Below are 23154 nucleotides of genomic sequence, written 5' to 3'. Positions count from 1 at the left end.
CGTACAACCGAGGATTCAAAACCAAGCCAGTTGACTCAATGACAGGCTTTATGATACAGCGCGCACGTGCTAACCATTCGGCCATTCAACCCCTCCTTTATCAGGAAAAGAAATAGGGTTTAATGTCATATCGAACAAACTAGGTCATTTTGGGAGTAACCCATGAGTGAGTGAAACCAAAACACTTGACTCAATGACAGACCTTATGATCTAAAGCACACACATTAGGCCATTTGATCATACCCAACCCCTCAAGGGAGAAAATACACATAAAGAACCTATAAATATTTAATCGAATGCATCTATAAAGAACTTGTCTCATATTTAATTGAGTAAGCTCAAGTATATGTAAATAAGTTGCACAGTAATATGTATAATGTATTACCAATATAACACAATATGTGTTAAGACATAAGCAGTACACTTATATGCCTACACAATAAGTCTGCACAATTTTCACTGATGAAAACCTGTTGCTATTGTGCAGATCTGTGCATTATACGGATGCATAACTTCAAAGACTGATGAATGTAGTAGCACACCCTATATCCTATACATCACGATAAAAGATACTCTCATCTGTTTTCATTATTCAATAAGCCTATTCAAAACTGACATGATGGCCAATAAAACATCCAAGATTGATACGTGTAATACGATCTGGAAACTATTAATATGACAAAGATGTGGAGTTATGATTTATTCTAACAACATGATACAACAATCATTTCTATATTACAAAAAGCCTATCTCGGAACATTTTGAAATTCAAGTCCAATATTTATTTTAAAGATGTTTTTATGGAAGAGATGAATCTGCATATTGCAGATCCTTTTTCTGGCATGAAATGTATAAATTATTATTTAGACATTTTTTCACAAAACAAGCCCATAATTAACTGTCTATACTATTGGATGTCATAACTTTGCTCAGAATAAAGTAATTGCACTGAAATTTTTGATATACCGGTATTCACAAGTCAGGTGACAATGATAACAGAACGCACTACAGTTGTGGTGGCTTTCTGTGATGATCTACAAACTAAATTTTATTACCAAATCAACAATCTTAAACCCCTGAACAGTTAGGTGCTGACTGATTTATTACTTGTTGAGATTAACAGATTAACTTATTTTAATAAACAGTTATAATAAACTGTATGGAGAAAGTGTAATATGCATGTGTATATAAACATATATAGAGAGAGAGAAATGGGGTTTAACTTCCACCCAACACAAACCAGGCCACCCCGGGACTAAGATATGGTTTAATTTTATTTCAATAATTCGCTTGCGCGTAGGGGTCTTTAGCAGTGGAAGGAAACCGGAGGACACGGAGATAAGCCACGAGGTTGGATAGGCGACCCTACTCCTTGTCACGTACAACTCAATGACAGGCCTTATGATACAGCATGTACGTGCTAACCGTTCAGCCATCCAACGCCCCTAAAAAAATATAAGATTACTAATGTATGAAACTTTGTGGAGAATTTTTGTTTCGATTCATTGTCAAATATAATATTATAACTCTGTGATTGGAAATTATGCTATAGAGGAAATTATAATATGTCACAGGTGTGTGATAAAAGAGTTGTGTAATAACAATTTCACACCCATCTTGTTGTTTTAATCAGAAGCTTATTATTTACCTTTGTATTGTTGGCTTACTCGATTATTTTGTGATCAAAAGGACATTGGGAATATGGCAACGAAATGAAATGGGGTTTAACGTCCTACTCTTCTGCTCCGACTGCCGCCGACTGGGCTAATTAAGATGGGCATAAGCCAAACAGTGTGCTATGATGGAAATTTTGCCTGGGCAGCGGCACTATGGTCTACTCTTATATCAATTCCAACTGCCAAGGGATCTTTTATGTGCACGCCAATGTATGCACAGGTCCTCAATTTTTCATCCCCTCCGAATAACTAGACAGCTGTCCTTGTCAGGCCCTCCGTATTGCACCAATGACAAGGGGAAACCACACCGGAAAATTCTGATGAACTTTCTCGGCCAATGCAGGGATCGAACACGCCACCTCCTGGCTAGCGAGCCAACATCTTACCCACTTAACCACCATGGCTCCCAGGAATATGGCAACAGAGAAAGTCTTGGTGATGGAGAATTAAAGCAGTCTTAATAAGCTATGCTAATTTGTCTTGCTCATTACAAATCAAAACATCAACGCTTATTATGCCCCTGCCTGGATTCAATTGGATTTAAAACCGGCCTCAATATATTTTTTCGGAAAACAAAATGGTGGCGCACTATATCGATGAAATTTCAATTCTACAGAAGTTAAATTTTTTTGGACTGACATTCCTATTAGAGATTCATCTAACAATATTGTAGTTCGCAAGTGATGCATATGGTGCTAAAATCATGCATCAAGACTTTTAACTGTTTTATATTATTAAGCGTTTGTCAGATTGTCATCCCACAAAAAAATTCCATAAATCCAATAAAATTTCATGATTTTAATTTGGACCCAAATCAAAAGGGTTTAACCAATACTTCAAACATAATCCTGTATTTTTCCTTCAGTCCAGGTGCCCAAATGAAATGAAATAAAATGGGGTTTAACGTCCTACTGTTCTGCTGTCCAGGTGCCCAATGAGAAATATAATCTTCACACTTGTTAATAATTATGCCACCATATTCACATGACAAGCCTTGCCTTATATTAACATTAGATATTTTGGGGGCTTTATTATTTGATAGATGTACAGGGAATAGCATGTGCAGTATTATTATAGGTCAATACAAGCTACTCCAAACAACCCACGTTCACACGATCTGTTATAAAAACTCTAGAAATTGTCATTTGAGGTTGAACATTCATTTTCTGTAGAAGCGGAAGTTACGCCCTGCGAAAGAAATAATGAACTGAATCCACTTCTGGCTGTGTGGGGCATCCTACCACAGTAAGCTTTCACATACACCAAGAAAAAAATAAGGTGACATTCTTACCTCTAAGGCATCTCTCTCGAAAACTCGAAGCTGAAGACATAAGTCAAGTTTCATTTTTCTAGCTGCCCATAAATCTTCTAACTGATTTCTACTTTCGTTTAGTTGGTTTAAAACTCCTGAAGACAAAATAAAATTAAAATTATGCCTAATTAATATAACAACATTTGAAATCAAAAAGAATTTCTTGAACATAATGCATCTTTAATGTATGTACTGTGTCACTCAACCTCTAAGATATGGTGGTACTATGTTTACATCCTGATTTCATATTACAATTAAAATGTAAGGAAGCGGGTCTGGCTGTGCATTTCAAGGAATTTGACCCATAAATCTGAAAGTATTGTGTCCTTCCTGCAAGTGAACTTAATATCCTTTCTCTTTATATATCTGTCTATAACCAGGATGATAATACACTTACAACCACATGAATTGTGTCAATGTATACCATTCAAAATAACTCTTTTATTACAGAGACATGGGGCATAAACATCAAAAAGACTCAGTCATCCACATCTTACACCATTGTATACCAAAAACTACGCCAAATTTCTAATTAGCAAAAGGTATAACTTCTATAATAGGTTGAGGTGTGTATACAGTTTTCAATATAGATATCTTGAAGGAGCCCATTTCAAAATTCAATATCTCTCCCCTACTTGGTTCGGCACGGGATAATAATTCAAGGTACTATGCATATGTGATATAAGTTCTCTGATGCAATAGGATTTCAGTGCTGAAGCACAGGGAGAGGGGGGGGGGGGGGGTTGTCACGGTGGCTAAATGGGTAAGACGCTGGCTCGCTAGCCTGGAGGTCCCTGCATTGGCCGAGAAAGTTCACCCAGATTTTCCGGAGTGGTTCCACCTTGTCAGTGATGCAGGACGGAGGGCCTGACAAGGACAACTGTCTAGTCATCTGGATGAGACGAAAAAACGTGCACGTAAAAGATCCCTTGACAGTTGGAATTCGATATAAGAGTAGGCCCGTAGTGCCGCTGTAAGGGCAAAATTTCCCTCATAGCATTCTGTATGGTGTATGTTCATTAGCCCAGTTCGGAGCAAAACAGTAGGATGTTAAACCCCATTTTTCATGTCTTTAACTTGTTTTTTTCGGGGAGGGGGGGGGGGGGGGGGGAACCAGAGAAGAGCACTCAGATTAGATAGGCGACTGTATTCCTTCCCATATAAAAGTACAGGACTGGAATCCTGTCACTTGAGTATGGTTTAACACCCAATGGACACAAACTTGGTCAATTTGAGACTAACATATGGTACAATTTTATGTCAATAATTCTGTTGCATGAAGGGGTCTTTAAAAGTGGTAGGAAACCGAAGGTCCCCAAGAAAACCTACAGAGTTAGGCAGAAAATCCTGTTCCTTGCCAAAATAAGCATGGGATCGCAATTACGCCACTTGACTCAATGAAAGTCCTTGGGAACTTATGTGACCAACCCAACCCAATTAAACAAAACAAACAATATTAATAATAATAAAACCTTACCTTCTATATGTGACGAGTCTTGATTTGTATTGGATTTCTCTTGGTCGACATTCACAGTCCTGTTAAAATGGAGATTAGAATTTGGGCTAATCCATTTGTAAAATTTCTTAATGGCTATAAACAGCATGCACATCATTTTTAACAGAAACACTGCCATAAAACAGAACATTTTGATGACTAATATCACAAACAACATGCCAAGTTTGGACACGATAGTTTGGACGGTAAATCCAAGCACACTCATTCTGCGTAGAAACATTCTCCATTTGCAGCAAATACTGTGGGACATCAGTCGTAACTTGTAGGTATACATTTTCAATAAGTAGTACATGCAAAAGTTTATCTTCACTTGAAATCTACTTTCATATTGGCACATGTCATTCACTAATCAATTTCACTATCAACCATATTCACCGGGATATTTGATTTACACAGATTTTTTGTATGTCAAATCTAATCTTATCCATAGTTTTATTTACATTATCATGCAATTATCTCATAAATTCTATCTTATACGAACAATAGCACTCCCCGTTAAGTCATTCAAATCAAACTTTTCTCAGATCACATTCCGTCCACAACATTTCACAATTCACACTTTAAATAATGGCACATGCAAAATACAGGAATAGCATGCAAAAAAATTAATTACTACTGAAGCTCAAGTCATAATGTCACCAATTTGTTACCAAAATAACAAATAATAAACAAGAGCACATGTGTTGATTTTTCTAACATGCTTACATCCAGATTTTCTCAGTAAACAGAGAAATGATATCTATAACCTGATCATAATAAAAGCCTATTATTACTCTCTCCTTTTATCTCATTTGTGTGGGAACAATAAAACACCTTAATCTGAGCTGATTACAAAATCTTACACCACTTGTATATGACACCTACATACCTAGCCACTATATACTATAGGTTTACAGCAGGGCTCACTATTTGATCAAATCACATTCTTAGTGTTTAGAAATGTATGTCAGTTACATACTTAACTTATACACAGACCATACACAGTACTTAAATAATTTGTCTTCATGTCTCTTAGTCAAGTGAATACTTGAAAAATATCAACGTCGACCCACGAACAATTTCCGAAAACGAGGTCATCATAACTTTACGTCATTTTATATATTTGTCCACCGTCAACTTAAATCTCGGGAGGGATTATACTTTAACACACATCGCCTCACTTTCACTGAATATATATCCGTCTGCTCAATAACAAGTAATCAAAATCAAGTGACTGACGTTATTTGATATCTTTTATATCTGGCACTTAGTTCATATTCATAGTGTGGAAATATCTCAAAATATCCATGTTCGAGTTGATATAAGGTTGACTGCACAGTCTATCATCGTTTACTCACTACCTTTCCAAGGTATATATACCTACTACTATAGACTTTAGCTTATTCAGTTATATACAAATGCATAAATGACATGCTTCAATGAATGCCTGACACCTTAATTTTGAAATATATAGTCAAGATCACTTCAGTCTTTTTATTTCTGAGCTCAAGAGGTTAAAGTTGATGAAGGATTTCTTTTCAGTTGTAAAATTTAATATTACTTAAGAAGAATATATTATTTAAGGCGTGGGACATATATGTTCAACATGAAAGAACATAAAAAACTGATGGCCAACAAACTATCATTCATTTGTTACGACTACCATCTGGTTACCCTATGAAATCTAAATAATAAGACACAAGTACAATAACAGAAATGAAATTGGGTTTACCGGTAACTGCCTATTCTTATATTGAATTACTACTGTCATGACATGAACTATTTTACATGAAGGCGAATGTGTACACAGGACCTTAGCTTTTTGTACAAAAATAGAACAGAGAAAAAGTGAATTTAACATGCCATCATGTGTCCCTTCAAGATATTCTTAAATTTTATCAATACTTCTCAATATTTCAAATCACTAACAAACAATGTCTATATTTGCCTCCTTCTTACCTCCTTCTTACAAATATATTTGTAAAAGTACAGTATTAAAAATCTCTATTTGACTAATTGTAATATAACTTTACCAACTATACTATAGTATCAGCTATTGAATAATGAGACAACACCTAAAATAATGTAAAATGGAAGGAAATTGTTCATACTACAGGGAATAGGTTACATAATATGGAGACTCTCATAAAGGTCTTTTTAAATAGGATGCCAACAAAATTCTGTCAAACGCATCTAGAATTTACAATCTGATTACGGCAAAGTAATGATAACGTCCGCTTCCACAGAGGGTGATGTCACAGACAAATGTTTCCAAGCAAACTTGCCTGACAAGATCGGCATAACGAAGAAGACAAATTGTCCACCTCATCCCCTTGATTAAATATGCCATTGTGCCATTTAAAATATGGAGTCAAATCGGCTATTTAAGTCCATTCTAGTTTCAATCCAGGGCCGTAAATGCCCAGGGAAAGATAAATACATATAGAATCCTTTTCAGCATGTGGTGATGACAGGTAGGTGCTGACTGACCAGATTGCTACCCTATAAGAGGCAATGATAGGTTTTTCCTTTCTAAGATGGGTTAATACTGATACCATGATACCATTACAAAGATCCAACATTCAAATGATCATTAAATATGTATGTGTACCTTACAAATAAATATCATCTACAAAATCAATAAAAGAGGGCAATCGTATCCCTACTATCAACGGGACAAAAAATGTTGTTAATTTAATGTTGTTAATTTTGAATAATGTCATATTCATATAACCTTAAACTCCTCGAAAAATACTCAAATATTTATGTGACTCAGAATTTGAAAGTTAAAATGTGTACATCACATTGATGGCGCATCCCATTAGTCTCAGATTTTCCATACAATGTAATTTAAAATGCCCAAAATAACTGTGAAGTCAAACCTGTCAAATGAAAAATTACTTTTACCAACCAGAAGACATGAGTAGGGCTAATGCTTTTTTTAAAAAAGCTTCATACATTTCTAAACTTGTCGTCTGTACATGGTACCCAAGCTTGTCCAAACTCTTGGGTTTTCTCCGGGTCCTCAAGTTTCCTCCCACTGCTAAACGACCCCTACGCACAAGCGAATTATGCAAATAAAATTGAACCATATGTTAGTCCTGAAATGACCTAGTTTGTATGGAGTGGTGGTTAAACCCTCTCTCTCAGGTGAAAAACAAAACAAAAAAATCCCCTCAATCTATATTTGGACCACTATGACTTCCACTATAGTGTTACTTTATATTATTTCAAATTCATTAGAAAATCAAAATAATCCAATTATTACTTTATTAACCAATCTAATTAAAATACAGATCTATATTTCGTTTCGTTTTTTTTATACTTTCGATGGCCTACACTACATGAAGATCTGACAAGTTATAGCGATAGGTCACGTCAGGGGTCAAAAGACCGACTTATGACCTACGACGTCAGACATTTGATTAACCAATCAGCATTGATGTTACTAGTGGATTACCCACAGTTCCGTGAAAAACACGCCTAAAGCCCGCCATAACCGACCGTTTCATTGGCTTATCCCTGACACCATTCAGAACACGAGTTAAATAACAACTCTTCCACTTCCAAGTGTAGTAAAGACAAGTAAAACGAAATTTTGAACTATACAAACAAAAGGAAATAGAATCTGTGTTTTAACCAGATTGTTTATTAACAAAATATCATTACATCCCTTTAAATTTACAGCTTTATTCAAATGTTGTGTAGTTTTGTTATGAAGTGATAAACATAGATTGTTTCTGCTTCATGTCTCATGTAATATTAACATGTACCGAGTAACCTGTGTTATACCATAATCTATTGTGGGTAGGGCAGGTCTTAGCAGAAGGGCAGGTATCCATTAATGCACATGATAAAATGGAAACTTCTAATGCTAATTTAAGTCCAGGTTAACAGAATAATATGTAAATGGTTTCCTTTCATTATAATAGACAAACAAAATAGTTAGGAGGTTTTTATTATGACTATAGAAAAATCAAGTTTGGTGACCTAATTAAAACAGATATAAACAAACATGGTGGTTATAAGTTATTTTAAATACTCCTACACACCATGGCTTTTGTGAACCTACATAATAAAAAGGTCTGATCTGATAAAGTAAGATTATAATTCAATTTCGTTGTAGGTTCAAGTAGATTAACATCTGATTTATTTTGTTTAAAGTCGGTGTCAAGATTAAATGAACCTCAAATAGTCATTACCAGTGGACCAAAACCGGAGGACCCAGAGAGAACTCACACATTCTTAGTGGAATACAAATTGTCTGATATATAAAGGTTACGACTCTTTCTGGCAGGACACTGGGGTGGTGAACATAATCAAATCAACGTAAGAAAATCGTAACAATCATAACAATCCTCAAACCCTATAATAATACTAAAACAATTTTTCTGGCTACGAAACATCTTTTAGTTGTTTAGTTCAATGCCAAAACATATCTACAGTTCTGATGAATTTCCTAATAAACAAGGTGACTTAAAATTAAAACTTTTTTTTTACAGATCAGACAATTTTATGAAAGAGAGGGAGAATGAGATTTAACATTCAGTCTGTAAAAGTAGATTTTTTTGGACTATTATATATATCATTACTTCACTAAATCGCATGTGAATAAGACAGTGGGGGTTAAATGGGCAAAAATAACATGGTGTTAGGGTTTCGAGATTTCGTTTATTTTTTCAACAAAGGGATATTTCAAGAAACTATGAGTAGATTTGATTATGTAACTTTATTATTGGATGGGCATATCTCATTAACACAAATGTTACATTCCTAAATTCAGCCCTTACAGCAATTTTAACCTAAACAGCCATCCATGGGTTCTATGTCGGCTGTATATGCTGGTCATGACCAAGGGCTGTGGAAAATGCCTGAAACTTGATCTGACCCTTCGGTCATTCTACAAAACGAAAAAATAGCATATTTTTCAAAACCAAATTTTCAAACATGGTTACGATCAACCTCTGCCATGTAGCTATAAAATTCTATATCGCACACGTATAGAAGCCACATTATCTCATGATTGGTGTTATAGAGTTGTATATGGTACATGTACATAGTTTTCAACAGAAGATTATATTGAATGTTGTGTTAATAATTAATTATGAATGTGGTAGCAGAACAATAAAAGTTAATTGTTATGTGGGAATATTATCAATGCTGAGAAGCAGTCCATTGCTTAGTCATTCTCTATTAAAGCACTGATGTATTGTTCACGAGAACAAAGCCGATATACCTCTATTACGGTCACACACAGTGTAAAAAAAAAATTAATTTGATCTTCAAAAATAAAGCCAATCAGTTATGGAGCACAGCTCATTGATTCCAACCAACTTATTAAAAAAAAGGCACAGAAATTACGTAAATCGTCAATGTGATGTCAGAAGAAAACTGCATTAGAAAATGTATACCGGTTCAGCAGTGTTACGATCTTGTCTAAAAGCTAATGACCAGTTAACTTGTTTATCTGGGCCCTTATTCACGAAAACTTAAACTAAGATACAATCGAAATTTTAAGAAATACTGCAATTCGATTGGCTGACCAGTAAAATCAATTTGCATATATCCAATTTGCATATTGGTCAGCCAATCGAATTGCAGTATTTCTTAAAATTTCGATTGTATTTTAGTTTAAGTTTTCGTGAATAAGGGCCCAGGAAATTAAGAAAATTACGGATTCCAGTTCTATTTTATAGCAATATTTATAATCCATGTGTCGCACAAGTATATAGTGTAAATGTTGTCTCTTATTATGCAAGATTAACCATCACAATTCTGCTTTTAGTAATGCCACAGAAATAAGCCATGATTAATTATTTATTTATCTTCATTTCTAAGTTATTGTTTTACAACTCAAAATTATCATGGTCAGTGTGTTGTCAATAGAGCAAGTGGTAATACATGTAATATGTTGGAATGATTTTTCTACAGCCAATTCAGCTCTTTTTTTGACTTTTAGACCAAAGAAGAAATTTTGATAATAAAACCTATTTATATAGCCAAAAGTGAATATTTCATTAATAAATAATTTTTATAGTCCCTACTAATATTTTATTTCGTAGTCCAATATATAATTTTTTGTGTAAAGTCGTACAGACGCATGTAAATAAAATGGCTAACAGTGAAATTTTTAAAGTGGAAGTCCTGCAACCAACTCCACTTCTTGTAAACAAAAATTAAATCAAGGAGGTCAAGTTATCATTAATTGATGGATATTACGTAATCAAATCAATATTTATATTTGACATAAATTAAAGGTAATTAATTATACCAATAATATGTAATTAATAACTCATAGACAAGTAGCAATAGTATATAATCTATGTTTAATTAAGGAAATATTAACTGTTTAGACTAATGAGTAATTGAAGGCGAGCCATATTAATAACTCAGTATATGGGGTAGCGTCTTCATTCAACTCTAAGAAAAATATGTTTAATTTATGTTGGTGAGTGTTGTAAGGCTGCATCAAGTACTTTTTAATAAAATAGGGCTCTGACTGAAATGAAATGGGGTTTAACGTCCTACTGTACTGATCCGAATTGAGCTAATGAAGACAGGCATACGCCATACAGTGTGCTATGGGAGAAATTTTGCCCTGACAGAGGCACTACGGCCTACTCTTATATCGAAGGGATCTTTTATGTGCATGCCAATGTGTACACAGGACCTCAATTTTCCGTCCCAACCGAACATCTAGACAGTTGTCCTTGTCAGGCCCTTCGGGCTCTGACTGAGTCGAGGTACATGTACTAACAACGGTGTATTCTCCTAAGGTTCATCAGGGAGGAATTACTAACTATGGTCTATTCTCCCATGCTGATCTCACTTATCCAGCATTCAGAAGATCACATGATAGTCAAACACACAATTTATTCATAGGATATTTCAAATATTTCTTGAGTTTTATTTTAGTTTATTAACAGTAATATTTTGATTTTTTTTATTATTACTGGATAATAAAGACTTATTTTATGTAACGACAATGATAAATAAATCAATGGTCATTTCTAATAAAATGTTTGTATTGTGTACAAATACATGTACCATTTATAAACTTTGTATTGTGTACAAATATACCATTTATAAAATGTTTGTATTGTATACAAACATCCCATTATAAAATTTTAGTATTGTATATAAAAATACCATTTATAAAACACTATGTATAAATCAATGGTAATAAAACCCAACATTTTTCATACCATGTAACATGACATATAGTATGATATAGAGGTATAATCAACTAATTTTGTTCACTATCTATAGAATCAATTCAATATACATACATTACATACCCTCTGTTATTGAGTTTAAGTATATCATTAATTTACACAAGTCTGCATTCTCTATGCATGATTAGCCAATAATATTCTAAACCAGTGAAGCGAACCTTTTTAGAATGGCATATAAAAAATTTAATTTTTTAAAATTATTAATGAAATGTATTTGTTTACCAACCCAAAGGCTAATGTTTTGCTATTTTGTGAGGTGGAATGGCATATAAAAAATTTAATTTTTTAAAATTATCAATGAAATGTATTTGTTTACCAACCCAAAGGCTAATGTTTTGCTATTTTGTGGAATCAATCAACCAAGGTCATTTAGAGATTAGCATATGGTAATATTTATTTCTACGGTTATGTGTGCAATATGAGCGGGAGAATTTTGTCAAAACAGCAGTGTTTCTGCATACTTTTCTTCAAATTCCAACTGCCAAAGCATCTTTAACATGCACTACTAATCTATACACACTACACAGAATGAGAGTAGAATGCTATCTCATTATGTCTCGAGCAGATGTTATCATTACAGAAAAATTGTTTTCTTTCTGTTTATGTGGTTTAATGAGGAAATAAATAAAGCCCGAAAGTTCAGGGACTTCTTTAAAGCCTCCAAGAGGTGTGACGACTATAGAATATGGAGAAATAAAACCAAAAATCTCATTAATAAAGCCAAAAAAAACTTTATCAAGGACTCTATCGAAAATGAAGAGCAATCTAAAAACATATGGAGATATTTTAGTGACATACAGAATAAACCCAATAATTGCCCTTATCCCAATAGTATTAAATATGGAAAAACAACAGTTAATGATCTAAATGCTATTGCTAATGTGATGAATGATTACTTCAGTAATTTAACTGATGACATTAAGCCCCCTTATACACCACTTTCTCAAGAGTGCAAACGAAAGATATCAGATTACGTAAATGATAAGATTCCCCCAAATAACAACTTTTCTATTAATTGTATTACTACCACAGAGGTATTAAAACATTTATTGAGTTTAAATAGTAACAAAGCCATTGGGTGTGATGGTATTGGACCCAAAATTTTAAAATTGTCTGCGTATACAATTTGTAGCAGTTTGACATATATCATTAATCTTTGTATTTCTCAAAACATGTTCCCCAGTGCCCTTAAACTGGCTAAAATTATTCCTATACATAAGAAGGGAGCTAAAGATGATCCGAACAATTAAAAGCCAATCTCAATTCTCCCCACAATTTCAAAAATATTCGAAAGGCACTTGAGCACTCAAATTCAAACTTATTTGGAAACCTTCAATGTTCTTTATGCTTACCAATCTGGATTTAGATCAAATCATTCATGTGCTACTGCACTGATCCGAATGACAGATAATTGGCTTGATGCTATCGATAATGGTGCGATGAGTGGTATAGTGTATCTTGATTTTAGCAAAGCATTTGATCTCATTGATCATAAGCTTATTATTGAAAAACTACATCTTTATCGATTTGATAATAATTCACAAATTTTGATTGAATCATATCTTGACTCACGGAAGCAAAAAGTATGTTTAGGATCAATTACCTCCTCAATTACTACAGTCAAATGCGGGGTTCCACAAGGTTCGATCCTGGGTCCTCTCCTATTCCTAATTTTTATAAATGATCTCCCACTCAATATTGAATCAAGTCAGATAGATTTGTTTGCTGATGACAGTACCCTGCATTGTTCACACAAAGATATTTTATCCATCGCCAAAAATCTCCAAAATGATCTCTATTTGGTTGCTAAATGGTGTGAAAACAATGGGATTGTAATCAATCCTTCGAAAACAAAATCAATGCTGATTTCAACAAAACACAAAAGAAATCAGAAAAACCTAACTTTATCACTCCATGGTGAGAAAATTGAGACGGTTACTACCGCAAAATTACTTGGAATTCAAATTGACCAAGACCTTAATTGGGAAGCACAGATAGCAGATATGTCTAAAAAACTTGCATCAAAAATATTTCTCCTAAATAAGATAAAAGATCATTTACCTTACGAGACAAGAATTTTGTTTTATAACAGTTACATACTACCAATATTTGATTATTGCTCTATTATTTGGGGAAATGCTACCAAAAGTAGATTAGACATTCTTTTAAAGTTACAAAAGAGGGCAGCAAGAGCTATTCTTGATGCACCGATTGAAACTCCGTCCACCTCTTTATTTACTAAACTCGGTTGGCTTACCCTTACACAGAGGATTCTTTACAATAAAATTGTCTTATCATTCAAAATTATTACATTTAATACTCCACTTTATCTAAATTTCTATTTTATTGAAAAATCTCTTGTTTCCAAAACGGATATCTTGCTCCGTTCACAGACCAGTAAATCTCTTTTTCTTCAAAAATGCAAAACGGAATCCATGAAACGTACTTTTCATTATTCTGCATGTCTTTTATGGAACAATCTGCCTTTTGATATAAAGATGTGTAAAAATGTTGAATATTTTAAGATTAAACTGAAAACTCATTTATTTTGCACACTGAAGGAACCATAATATTCAACTGATGACATACTTATTATTTTTAACTTGCAACTGCATTCTATTTTATTTTGTGTGTAATTATAGTGTTCTTCCTATATTCTACTTGTATAATGTATATGTTTTGTAGTTTGGGAGTGACTTATCAAACTTCCCACTTTAAAATGCTATTGCATTTCTAATGATTTTAAATTTATCCTTATATTACATGTATATATGTCTTTGTAGTTTAGGAGGGACCTATGGAAGATTAGTTTTTTTTTTGCAAACTAAATACGTTGCCTCATTAAATAAAGTTTTTATTATTATTATTATTATTATTATTATGTCATAAAAACAAAACAAAAACGATCAACAAAAATCGTGAAAGAGAGAATTCCAAGAAAAATTCACCCTCTAATGATTTAAGTGAAATGAAATGGGGTTTAACGTCCTACTGTTCTGTTCCGACTGGGCTAATGAAGAAAGGTATACACCATGCAGTGAGCTATGAGGGTAATTTTGTTCGAACAGTGGCGCTATGGCCTACTCTTATATCGATTTCCAACTGTCAAGGGATCTTTTGCGTGCACATCAATGTGTACAAAGGACCTCAGTTTTTCATCTGATCCGAACAACTAGAGAGCTGTCCTTGTCAGGCAATTCGATTTGCACCACTGACAAGGGGAAACAATGCCAGAAACTCCTGATAAACTTTCTCGGCCAACACTGACAATAACAGTCCTCTAAATTTTAAATAGGAGGTGCTTACCTTCTAAATGGATTATTACAAATAGAATTCTACTATTGGATTATGAATAGATTTCATCTGTATTTTGAAGCAATAGTAAAATATCAGTTCCTATGTTTACAGTTAACCTTCTTTATTCGTTTTGACAGTACAACAATCATGGCTACTTGTTACTCTTTAACAATTTAAATTCCACAGCACGACAGATTTGAAAATTAATAATGCCTCTTTCATACATCAATTTCTAATTTCTTGTCTAAGTCAACAAAGTCAACACTATGTCATGATTCTTATAGGAGCACAACACCAATTATACATTTTCACTAACTAAAAAGTTGCAAGACAAATGCTTGGACAACGATGTAAACAGTGATTAAATGAAAAATAGTTATTGTAAGCCATGACATATAAGGTAAAAACATCCTCATTTATCACAACACGAACTTGGTATTTAGTCTCAATCTTACAAAAATGAAAATTTCCCAGTGTTTGATTTTTAACAAAGAAACACAAAATGAAACTTACTGCAATTGTTGAAGTAATGATTCTCCTTCACCAACTGTGTGCATGGCTGCTTCAATAGTTGTCTCCCTTTGTTGATTAAATTGTGCCAGTAATTGTTCTGCTCCTTCCACACTATCTGCAATCTCGGAACTCTGTAATTCCTGTTGTAGTTCTTCTAGCCAGGATGTCAACTAAGAAAACAATACACAAATCATTCAAATTTTCAAATATAATCAGAATGACTATAATAGTAATATGAAGTAAAGAAAACAGCTATATTGAGACAACAATCAAAGAGAAATGACTCAAGGTTAGCTTTATGTTAATTATGCATTTATCAAAACCTTGTTTGTAAGGTTATATTTAGAATACAACTGATTCTTCTTATGTAATTTCAATGACAGTGATATTGTAGAATTTGGAGTTTATCAGCCACTTGTATGTCACCTTCAGGTCTACAGTGTAGCCCATTTTCCATTTTAACAATTTCCCAATCTGATAAATACAGATCTACATTTCGTTTCAATTTATTATACTACTTTTGTTGGCTTCCACTACATAAAGATCAGATCAGTTGTAGTGGGAGGTCACATCAAGGGTCATACAGCGATCCTTGACCTTATGACATCAGTCATTCGATTAACCAATCAGCATCGGTGTTCCAAACAACTATACAACTTTCACTTTGTTTATTGTCTATTGCTGCAAATGTCTACCCACAGTTCCGTGCATGATAAGAACTTGACTCAACAGACAATTTGATTGGCTAATCCATCACATTACCCAGAACGCGGGTTTTTTGACAACTGTTCCAGATCCTAGTGTAGTGAAGACAAGTAAAATAAAATTTTGAACTATAAAAAAAGAAACAAAATAGGATCTGTTTTTTTAATGAAATTGACATTTTCCAAACCTGATCAAGCGCATTTACTACGTAAATAGACATATTTAACAGAAATAAATTTTGTATTCAAATATATATATATTTGTTTCACAATTACATGTACTTCAAATTTAATAATTAACTTTGATTGTTCATGAGTATATTGGGTCATACACATCAGTACCAGTGTGCTATGAGAGAAATTTGGCCTGATAGCAACTGCATTTCCCGCCAACGGTCATGGGCTCTTTTAAATGCAGGACAACGATTACCATATAGGCCGAAAATTCTGCAAAAATTGATTTACATTTACGGACTGGTTCCCAATTTTTCTGTTTCGTGTAAATACAAGGAAAACTTAATGTCAATTCGTCAAGAAGAAATTATATTTTTCTTTGCAGATCCAAAACTATTGAATGAGTCTAGATTAAATGTGCTTAGATTTTTAATAATAAAATTCGCCATTGTAATAATTTTTAATAGTTTTAAAAAATAAATAAATAATTCACCTCATGTACATGTGTATAAAAAGCTACGGTCATATCTATTATGGCCTTCCGATGTTCAAGTTGGGTTAAAAAATTATGCATTCTTTCTTCTAATTCGTGAGCTTCTCCATAAATCTCTTTAGGATCACATTCACCTGTTTGTGCTAGTTCGTCTGCGGCAGCTAATAATTTCTCAGCATTTGTAATTGTATTCTGTAATTTGAATAGAAAGAAGGTTTGTTTACTGTTAATTAAACATCAAAAAGCTAATAACTATTTCAAAATATCTCAACTAACAAAAGAAAACTGCTGTAGTGAAAAATAATTAGCAAAAACTGTGGATGGTTAATATATCCTCATATAAAATTATGTAAACCAGGGGCTGACATATGAATGATAGATAAAAGCTGATTTGCATATGATTGTAAACGTCTACTGTATTTTACGGTACATTAGGAATACAATTTTTACCAATTATTTTAATTTCTAGAATGGGTGCACCTAATGCAAGATGTTAATTAAATCTGGGGTTTTCCAGCCTCGATATATTAGTTTGAACATGAAGAAATAATTGTTTTCTCAAGAGTGACTGAGGATTAACCTCCACTTGACACAAACATATGGTTCAATTTCATTTCAATAATTCACTTGCACGTAGGAATCTTTAGCAGTGGGATCAAACAGGGAATCGAAGCCATGCCACTAGACTCAATGATGGACCTTATGATCTAAAATGCACATATTAAACCATTTGGCTACTTAACCCTGCATAATTGCTTGAGATCATATTACATCCAGAGTGCAAATAAAGGCGAAATAATCTGTTGTTAAAAATAAACAAAAAGTCTGCAATGGCTGGAGTTGTCAGTTTAATATTTTGTAATTATTAAACAAGACATTTTATTCTACTTTTTTTTACACTAATTGCATTTGGAAACCAAGAACTACTGGTTGAAATATGGAGGCAATATGGCTAAGAGGAAATATTGAAATTCAGATATTATGAACCATTTCCCCCTAGTGAGACGACCTAATGTCAGATCTTGTAAAGTATTCGTTTGTTCAATATCTGGCTGAGCTCTAAGTCATTTATCTTATTATTGATACCAGAATTAATTGCTACACAGAACAGTGTTTGTACACAGCTTGTTATAATTGATCTTTTAGAACCAGGTAAAGTTATCTCTAGAGGCAATGGGAGATAATTCTCACACATCTGGTGGATGTCTGCATCAAACATCCAAACATCTGAGTGTTATATTATACTTGTACAAACTGTTAATAAATATTTGACTTGGTCACCAGGTGTAGTAAAAGTTATATATAACTTGAGTTTGTTATTTTTTACACCTTAATCCATCATGTATATGAGGCTGCACTAAAGAATGTGTAAATGCAAGCCAATGGTTTTCGATTTTCAATGGTGAGTTACTTATGGTGAAGTATCCATGATGTTCTAAAATGAAATGCGTTTTAACAGCCTAATTCTCTGCACCAAATGGGTAATGTTAACAGGCATACAGAGCGCTATGATTCCTTTAGACAATGTTCCTCACTAGGCAACGGGAGACTCCACCAGAAAATCCTGATACATATAGGGATCAATCCATGGATCCACCTCCACTCCCCGAAAAAAAATTAGCGAGACCCAACACACTAGCAGTAAAGTCATCTGTGCTAGCTCTAATTTCTTTGTCAAAAAATCTACTAAAGTTTAAAAGTAAAAATAAACATTGTTTTTGCAATTCAATAGGGTTCTGTTGCGAAAATTTTATAAATCGGACAGTATTTGTTGATATTTGGAATAACAGAGAACTTTTCACGGTAATTCTGGAACATAAAAATTTTATAACAGTGTCCAATAACCAGATAGATTGAGTTATATTGTATGACTTACCCTAGCAACAGATTCAAAGTGTTCATGACTCTTCTGTAATGCTTTTGCACGTTGAAGTGTTTTTCCTATTGATGTATTCTTCCTCAAAAACACATCACCATGATTATCTAACCAGTCTATAACCTGCAGACCGGAGAAAAAAATAATTCTATAATTATCACAAACAGGACTTCAAAATATTGACTTTTGCTTGACCTACATATATTTTGTAAATGAAATGAAATGAAATGGGGTTTAACGTCATATTGTTCTGCTCCGACTGGGCTAATGAAGACGGGCATACGCCATACAGTGTGCTATGATGGAAATTTTGCCTGGGCAGAGGTGCAATGGCCTACTGCCAAGGGATCGTTTACATGCATGCCAATGTATACACAGGTCCTTGTTTTTTGTTACATCCGAACGACTAGACATCTGTCCTTATTAAGCCCTCCATCCTGCACCACTGACAAGGGGAAACTAAGTCGGAAAATCCCGATGACTTTTCTCGGCAAATACAGGGATCGAACATGCTAGCTCCGGGCTAGTGAGCCAGCGTCTTACCCACAGATATATTTTGTAAACGAGAGAAATGGAATCAGAATAGGGTTAACATCCTACTGTTCTGCACCTACAGTGTACTAGGAGGGAACTTTTGCCTGGACAGCAGCACTACAGCTTACTCTTATTTCGAATTCCAACTGTCAAGGGTTCTTTCACATGCACAGCAGCATTGTGTACATGGAACCTTGAGTAAACAAGAGAAATGAAAATGAAATGAAATGGGAGTTTAACGTCCTACTGTTTTGCTCCGAACTGGGCTAATGAAGACAGGCATACGCCATACAGTGTGCTATGAGGGAAATTTTGCCCGGACAGCGGCACTACGGCCTACTCTTATATCGAATTCCAACTGTCAAGGGATCTTTTACGTGCACGCCAATGTGTACACGGGACTTCGGTTTTTCGTCTCATCCGAATGACTAGACAGCTGTCCTTGTCAGGCCTAAACAAGAGAACATTATTTTTCATAATTACTGCAGGAACTAGAAATCTGACCAAAGTATCTGCCAATGCAAGAGATACATGATTCAATGTTTTGTTCTTGTAATCTCTCAATCCATAGAAAGGTGACGTGTGAGAAAAAATAAATGTTTCGGGCAAAAGGGCAAGAACAAACGGGATGATACTATCTTGACCAATCATTGTATAAGATGTTTGATTATGTCATGATTCGGCTCAAATCACATATGAAGAGCCCCGGAGAAGAACGATCTAAGTCACTTTTTCAACGAACCCCAGTTAATGCCGCCATCTGGTAGCAAATAAGCTTTCTGTAGAACAATCAATTTCAGGTAAAAAAAGATCGGAGTCACATCAAACCAAGTCCCTTCTGAAATGGCCTCACGGACAAATACAAGTCCATCGTACCCTTTATTTGACCTTAATTTGGCTGAAAAGTGGAAATCATTTGTTGTACTGGTAATTATGATTCGTATTAAACATCATTTTGAAGTTCTAATTAAACCCACTCGTTGTTCTGTTCGAGTCAGGCATTATTGTCCAAAAGTCTATTTTGCCTTTTATGTGAAAAGACAAAAATGTGACTTAGATCGTTCTTTCCCTGGACTCTTCATATGTTTTGGGGACTGGTAGGGCTGTGGCAGAACTCAATTCTTTGTCAATCAATGGCAATTCCATCAATTTGAAATGTTCAGGACTAACAATAGGATATCCGGGAAATATAGATGCGTTAATATAAAGTTTGCTGTACCTGTTTTACATCTTGTTGAAATAATCGTAATCCTAGACGTTGATGTAACTTGACTTTTTTAGCATGCCATACTTGTTCTAGATGTCTTTGATGTGCCAATACCTAAAACAAAGATTTTATAGATCGTGAGGTCTACCTTATGTAATATTAGTAGAACAGGTGGTAAAGTCTACTTTAAGTAATATTAGTAGTACAGATGGTAAGGTCTACCTTATGTACAGATGGTAAGGTCTATCTTATGTAATATTAGTAGTACAGATAGTAAGGTCTACCTTGTGTAATATTAGTAGTACAGATGGTAAGGTCTATCTTATGTAATATTAGTAGAACAGGCGGTAAGGTCTACCTTGTGTAATATTAGTAGTACAGATATTAAGGTTTGAATACTTCTTTAAAAGTATAAATTCTGAGTAAATGAAAACAAAATATAAATTGTTTATATCATTCTATCAAATTTCACCCATTATAATCTCTGACCTGATATCCAAGGCAAACCTGTCATAGATACATGAAATGGAAGCCAATGAGAGTGTAAAGAAAAGAATCAAAATGTAAAGATTTCTATTTTGACCACACCGAAACAGGTCCACACTTACTGATCAATCAAAATGTTTTTATTTCTATCTCATTCTATTGGCACCCAAATTACGGTGGAGGGCACAAAAATTACCAAGAAATCCTAGAGTGACACGGGTTACATTTTTGGAAAATGATCTACCTAACTTACCTCATGTACAACATCTAAAACATGTCCAGCGGCTTCCGAATAATCAGCTTTAGCTGTTAGAGAATTACTACTACCACAACTAACTGGTGTCTGTAACGTATCTAGTAATGCTTTACCATCACTACAAACCTACAATACAAAACATAACACATTTAATAATGCTTTACCATCACTATTAGGTATCAGACATGATTTTAGCTGTTGGAAAAAAAAGCTGAAAAAAAATCTCAGGGTGCGTGTCGAGGGGCAACACCAGTGTGTTATGGGGGCAAAGGCGATTTTAAAGTAAGGGGGGGGGGGGGCGGTTCTGATAATGAATTTTAAAATTCTTGTATTTGTCAACTAATTTACTACAAATTTTGGCTTAACTTATAATTTATTTATTTCTCTTCCATTTACAGAACTACGGATCCGATCTTTTGATTGTCCCTGTATAATTTTCTAGACTAGAATCTGTTGCGCTAATTCTAAACTTCCCCATCTTCCTCCCTCCGCCCGTAATTATATTATTAATTCACGAATCTTCAGACATTGACTTTACAAATAGAACGTCTCACAAGCTCGCCTTCCACCTTCCGTTCCAACCATTTCCACTTCCATACATTTTATGGAATACATGTAGTTTGGTGTCGACGTCTCGATCTACGACCTTAGGCATAGCGCGAAAGAACTGACAACGATAACCTATCATCATAGATAGAGAAACTCTATGTTGGTACGATAGAGAAACTCTATGTTACTTCTTGTACACAGTGACAGACGATCTCGTTCAATCTCGCGTGAGTCTACGATACCGTACTGTTAATGTTTACATCGCTGACATCCGGTTAGCAGACTTTAAAGTTATGGATAGATATTTTGGAGTTAACCAGTTAGAAATTCGTCAGGAAAAAATTAATGATTTTTTTTATGATATTACGCTTTTAAAACAAGGTGCTTGAATTAAAACGGAACAATATCGTAACAAAAGCATTGTCAAAAATCGGAACTGACCGCAAAAAATCAGAACCAGGCGGAACAAAGAGCGGAAATCCGCTTTAAAGCGGGAAAAAATCATGTCTGAAGTATAAAACACATTTAACACAACTTTTATTTTAAAGTTTAACCATAAGCATGTATTGACAGATGGAATAAAATGGGGTTCAATGTCATGAGGACTGCGCTATTACAGCCTATTATTGTATCTGTATATCCTAAGAACTAGACATTGTTTCTGGCCAGGCCATCCATCTGGCACCACTGACAGAACTGGGATTGACACTGGGACACCCTGGTTAGTAAGCCAGGGTCACTGATTATGTGTGTAGGGTTGTGGCATGTTTCCCATTTCACTGACATGCTTCCTCAGTGTTATTGGTAGCTTTTAGTTTATAGATGTATCACTATCTCTTGTTGTTTATAGATGTATCAATATCACATCTCCTGTAACTTATTGACAAGTTCAAAAATAGATTATGAATAGAAATATCTGGTAATTATGGGTTTTAGACCACACTTCTTAGAATGAAGGGATGTCGACACAAGTTTAAGTTGAAATATATTATTATATAGCCAGCACAAGTAGCTAAAATAGATATAAATTTATAACTATAGTATAATACCTCAGCATAAGCCTGACTAATTGTTTCTATCAGATTTTGATGTTGTTGTAAAGCTTCTTCTAGTTCATCAATAACAGAAGGTATCTTTAAACTTTCACACATATTCTGCCACATTAAAAACTGTGCTAAATACTGTAAATAACAAATACAAGTTTGTTGTTATATTTAAACATACATTACGCAAAAGCTAAATTTGCCTACTGCAGGTCTTTCTTTAGGCCTGAGATGTCATGTAAACTATTAATTAGACATTATGTAACTTATCCAGACCATAATCAACTCTTGATGTCCAATTTTC

General features: G+C 34.2%; 1 protein-coding gene across 3 annotated transcripts in view; it reads right to left on the bottom strand.

Moving 5' to 3' along the window:
• LOC126807812 (kalirin) overlaps positions 1-23154 on the bottom strand; it is a 128350-nt gene that overhangs the window by 83955 nt on the left and 21241 nt on the right. For all 3 annotated transcript variants that reach the window (XR_007674178.1, XM_050532647.2, XM_050532648.2), the window contains exons 10-17: positions 22857-22988; positions 21256-21384; positions 20529-20630; positions 18776-18898; positions 16900-17091; positions 15529-15698; positions 4466-4524; positions 2968-3083 (exon numbers count right to left, since the gene is read on the bottom strand). Coding sequence is in view for 2 of the 3 variants with exons in the window: in XM_050532647.2 (XP_050388604.1) it covers positions 2968-3083; positions 4466-4524; positions 15529-15698; positions 16900-17091; positions 18776-18898; positions 20529-20630; positions 21256-21384; positions 22857-22988 (1023 nt within the window). In the remaining variant the exon portion in view is untranslated. The remainder of the gene's footprint in view (positions 1-2967; positions 3084-4465; positions 4525-15528; positions 15699-16899; positions 17092-18775; positions 18899-20528; positions 20631-21255; positions 21385-22856; positions 22989-23154) is intronic.

The sequence above is a fragment of the Patella vulgata genome, chromosome 9 (assembly GCF_932274485.2).
Source record: "Patella vulgata chromosome 9, xgPatVulg1.2, whole genome shotgun sequence".
NCBI lineage: Eukaryota > Metazoa > Mollusca > Gastropoda > Patellidae > Patella > Patella vulgata.
This window is presented reverse-complemented; position numbering and strand designations above follow the sequence as displayed.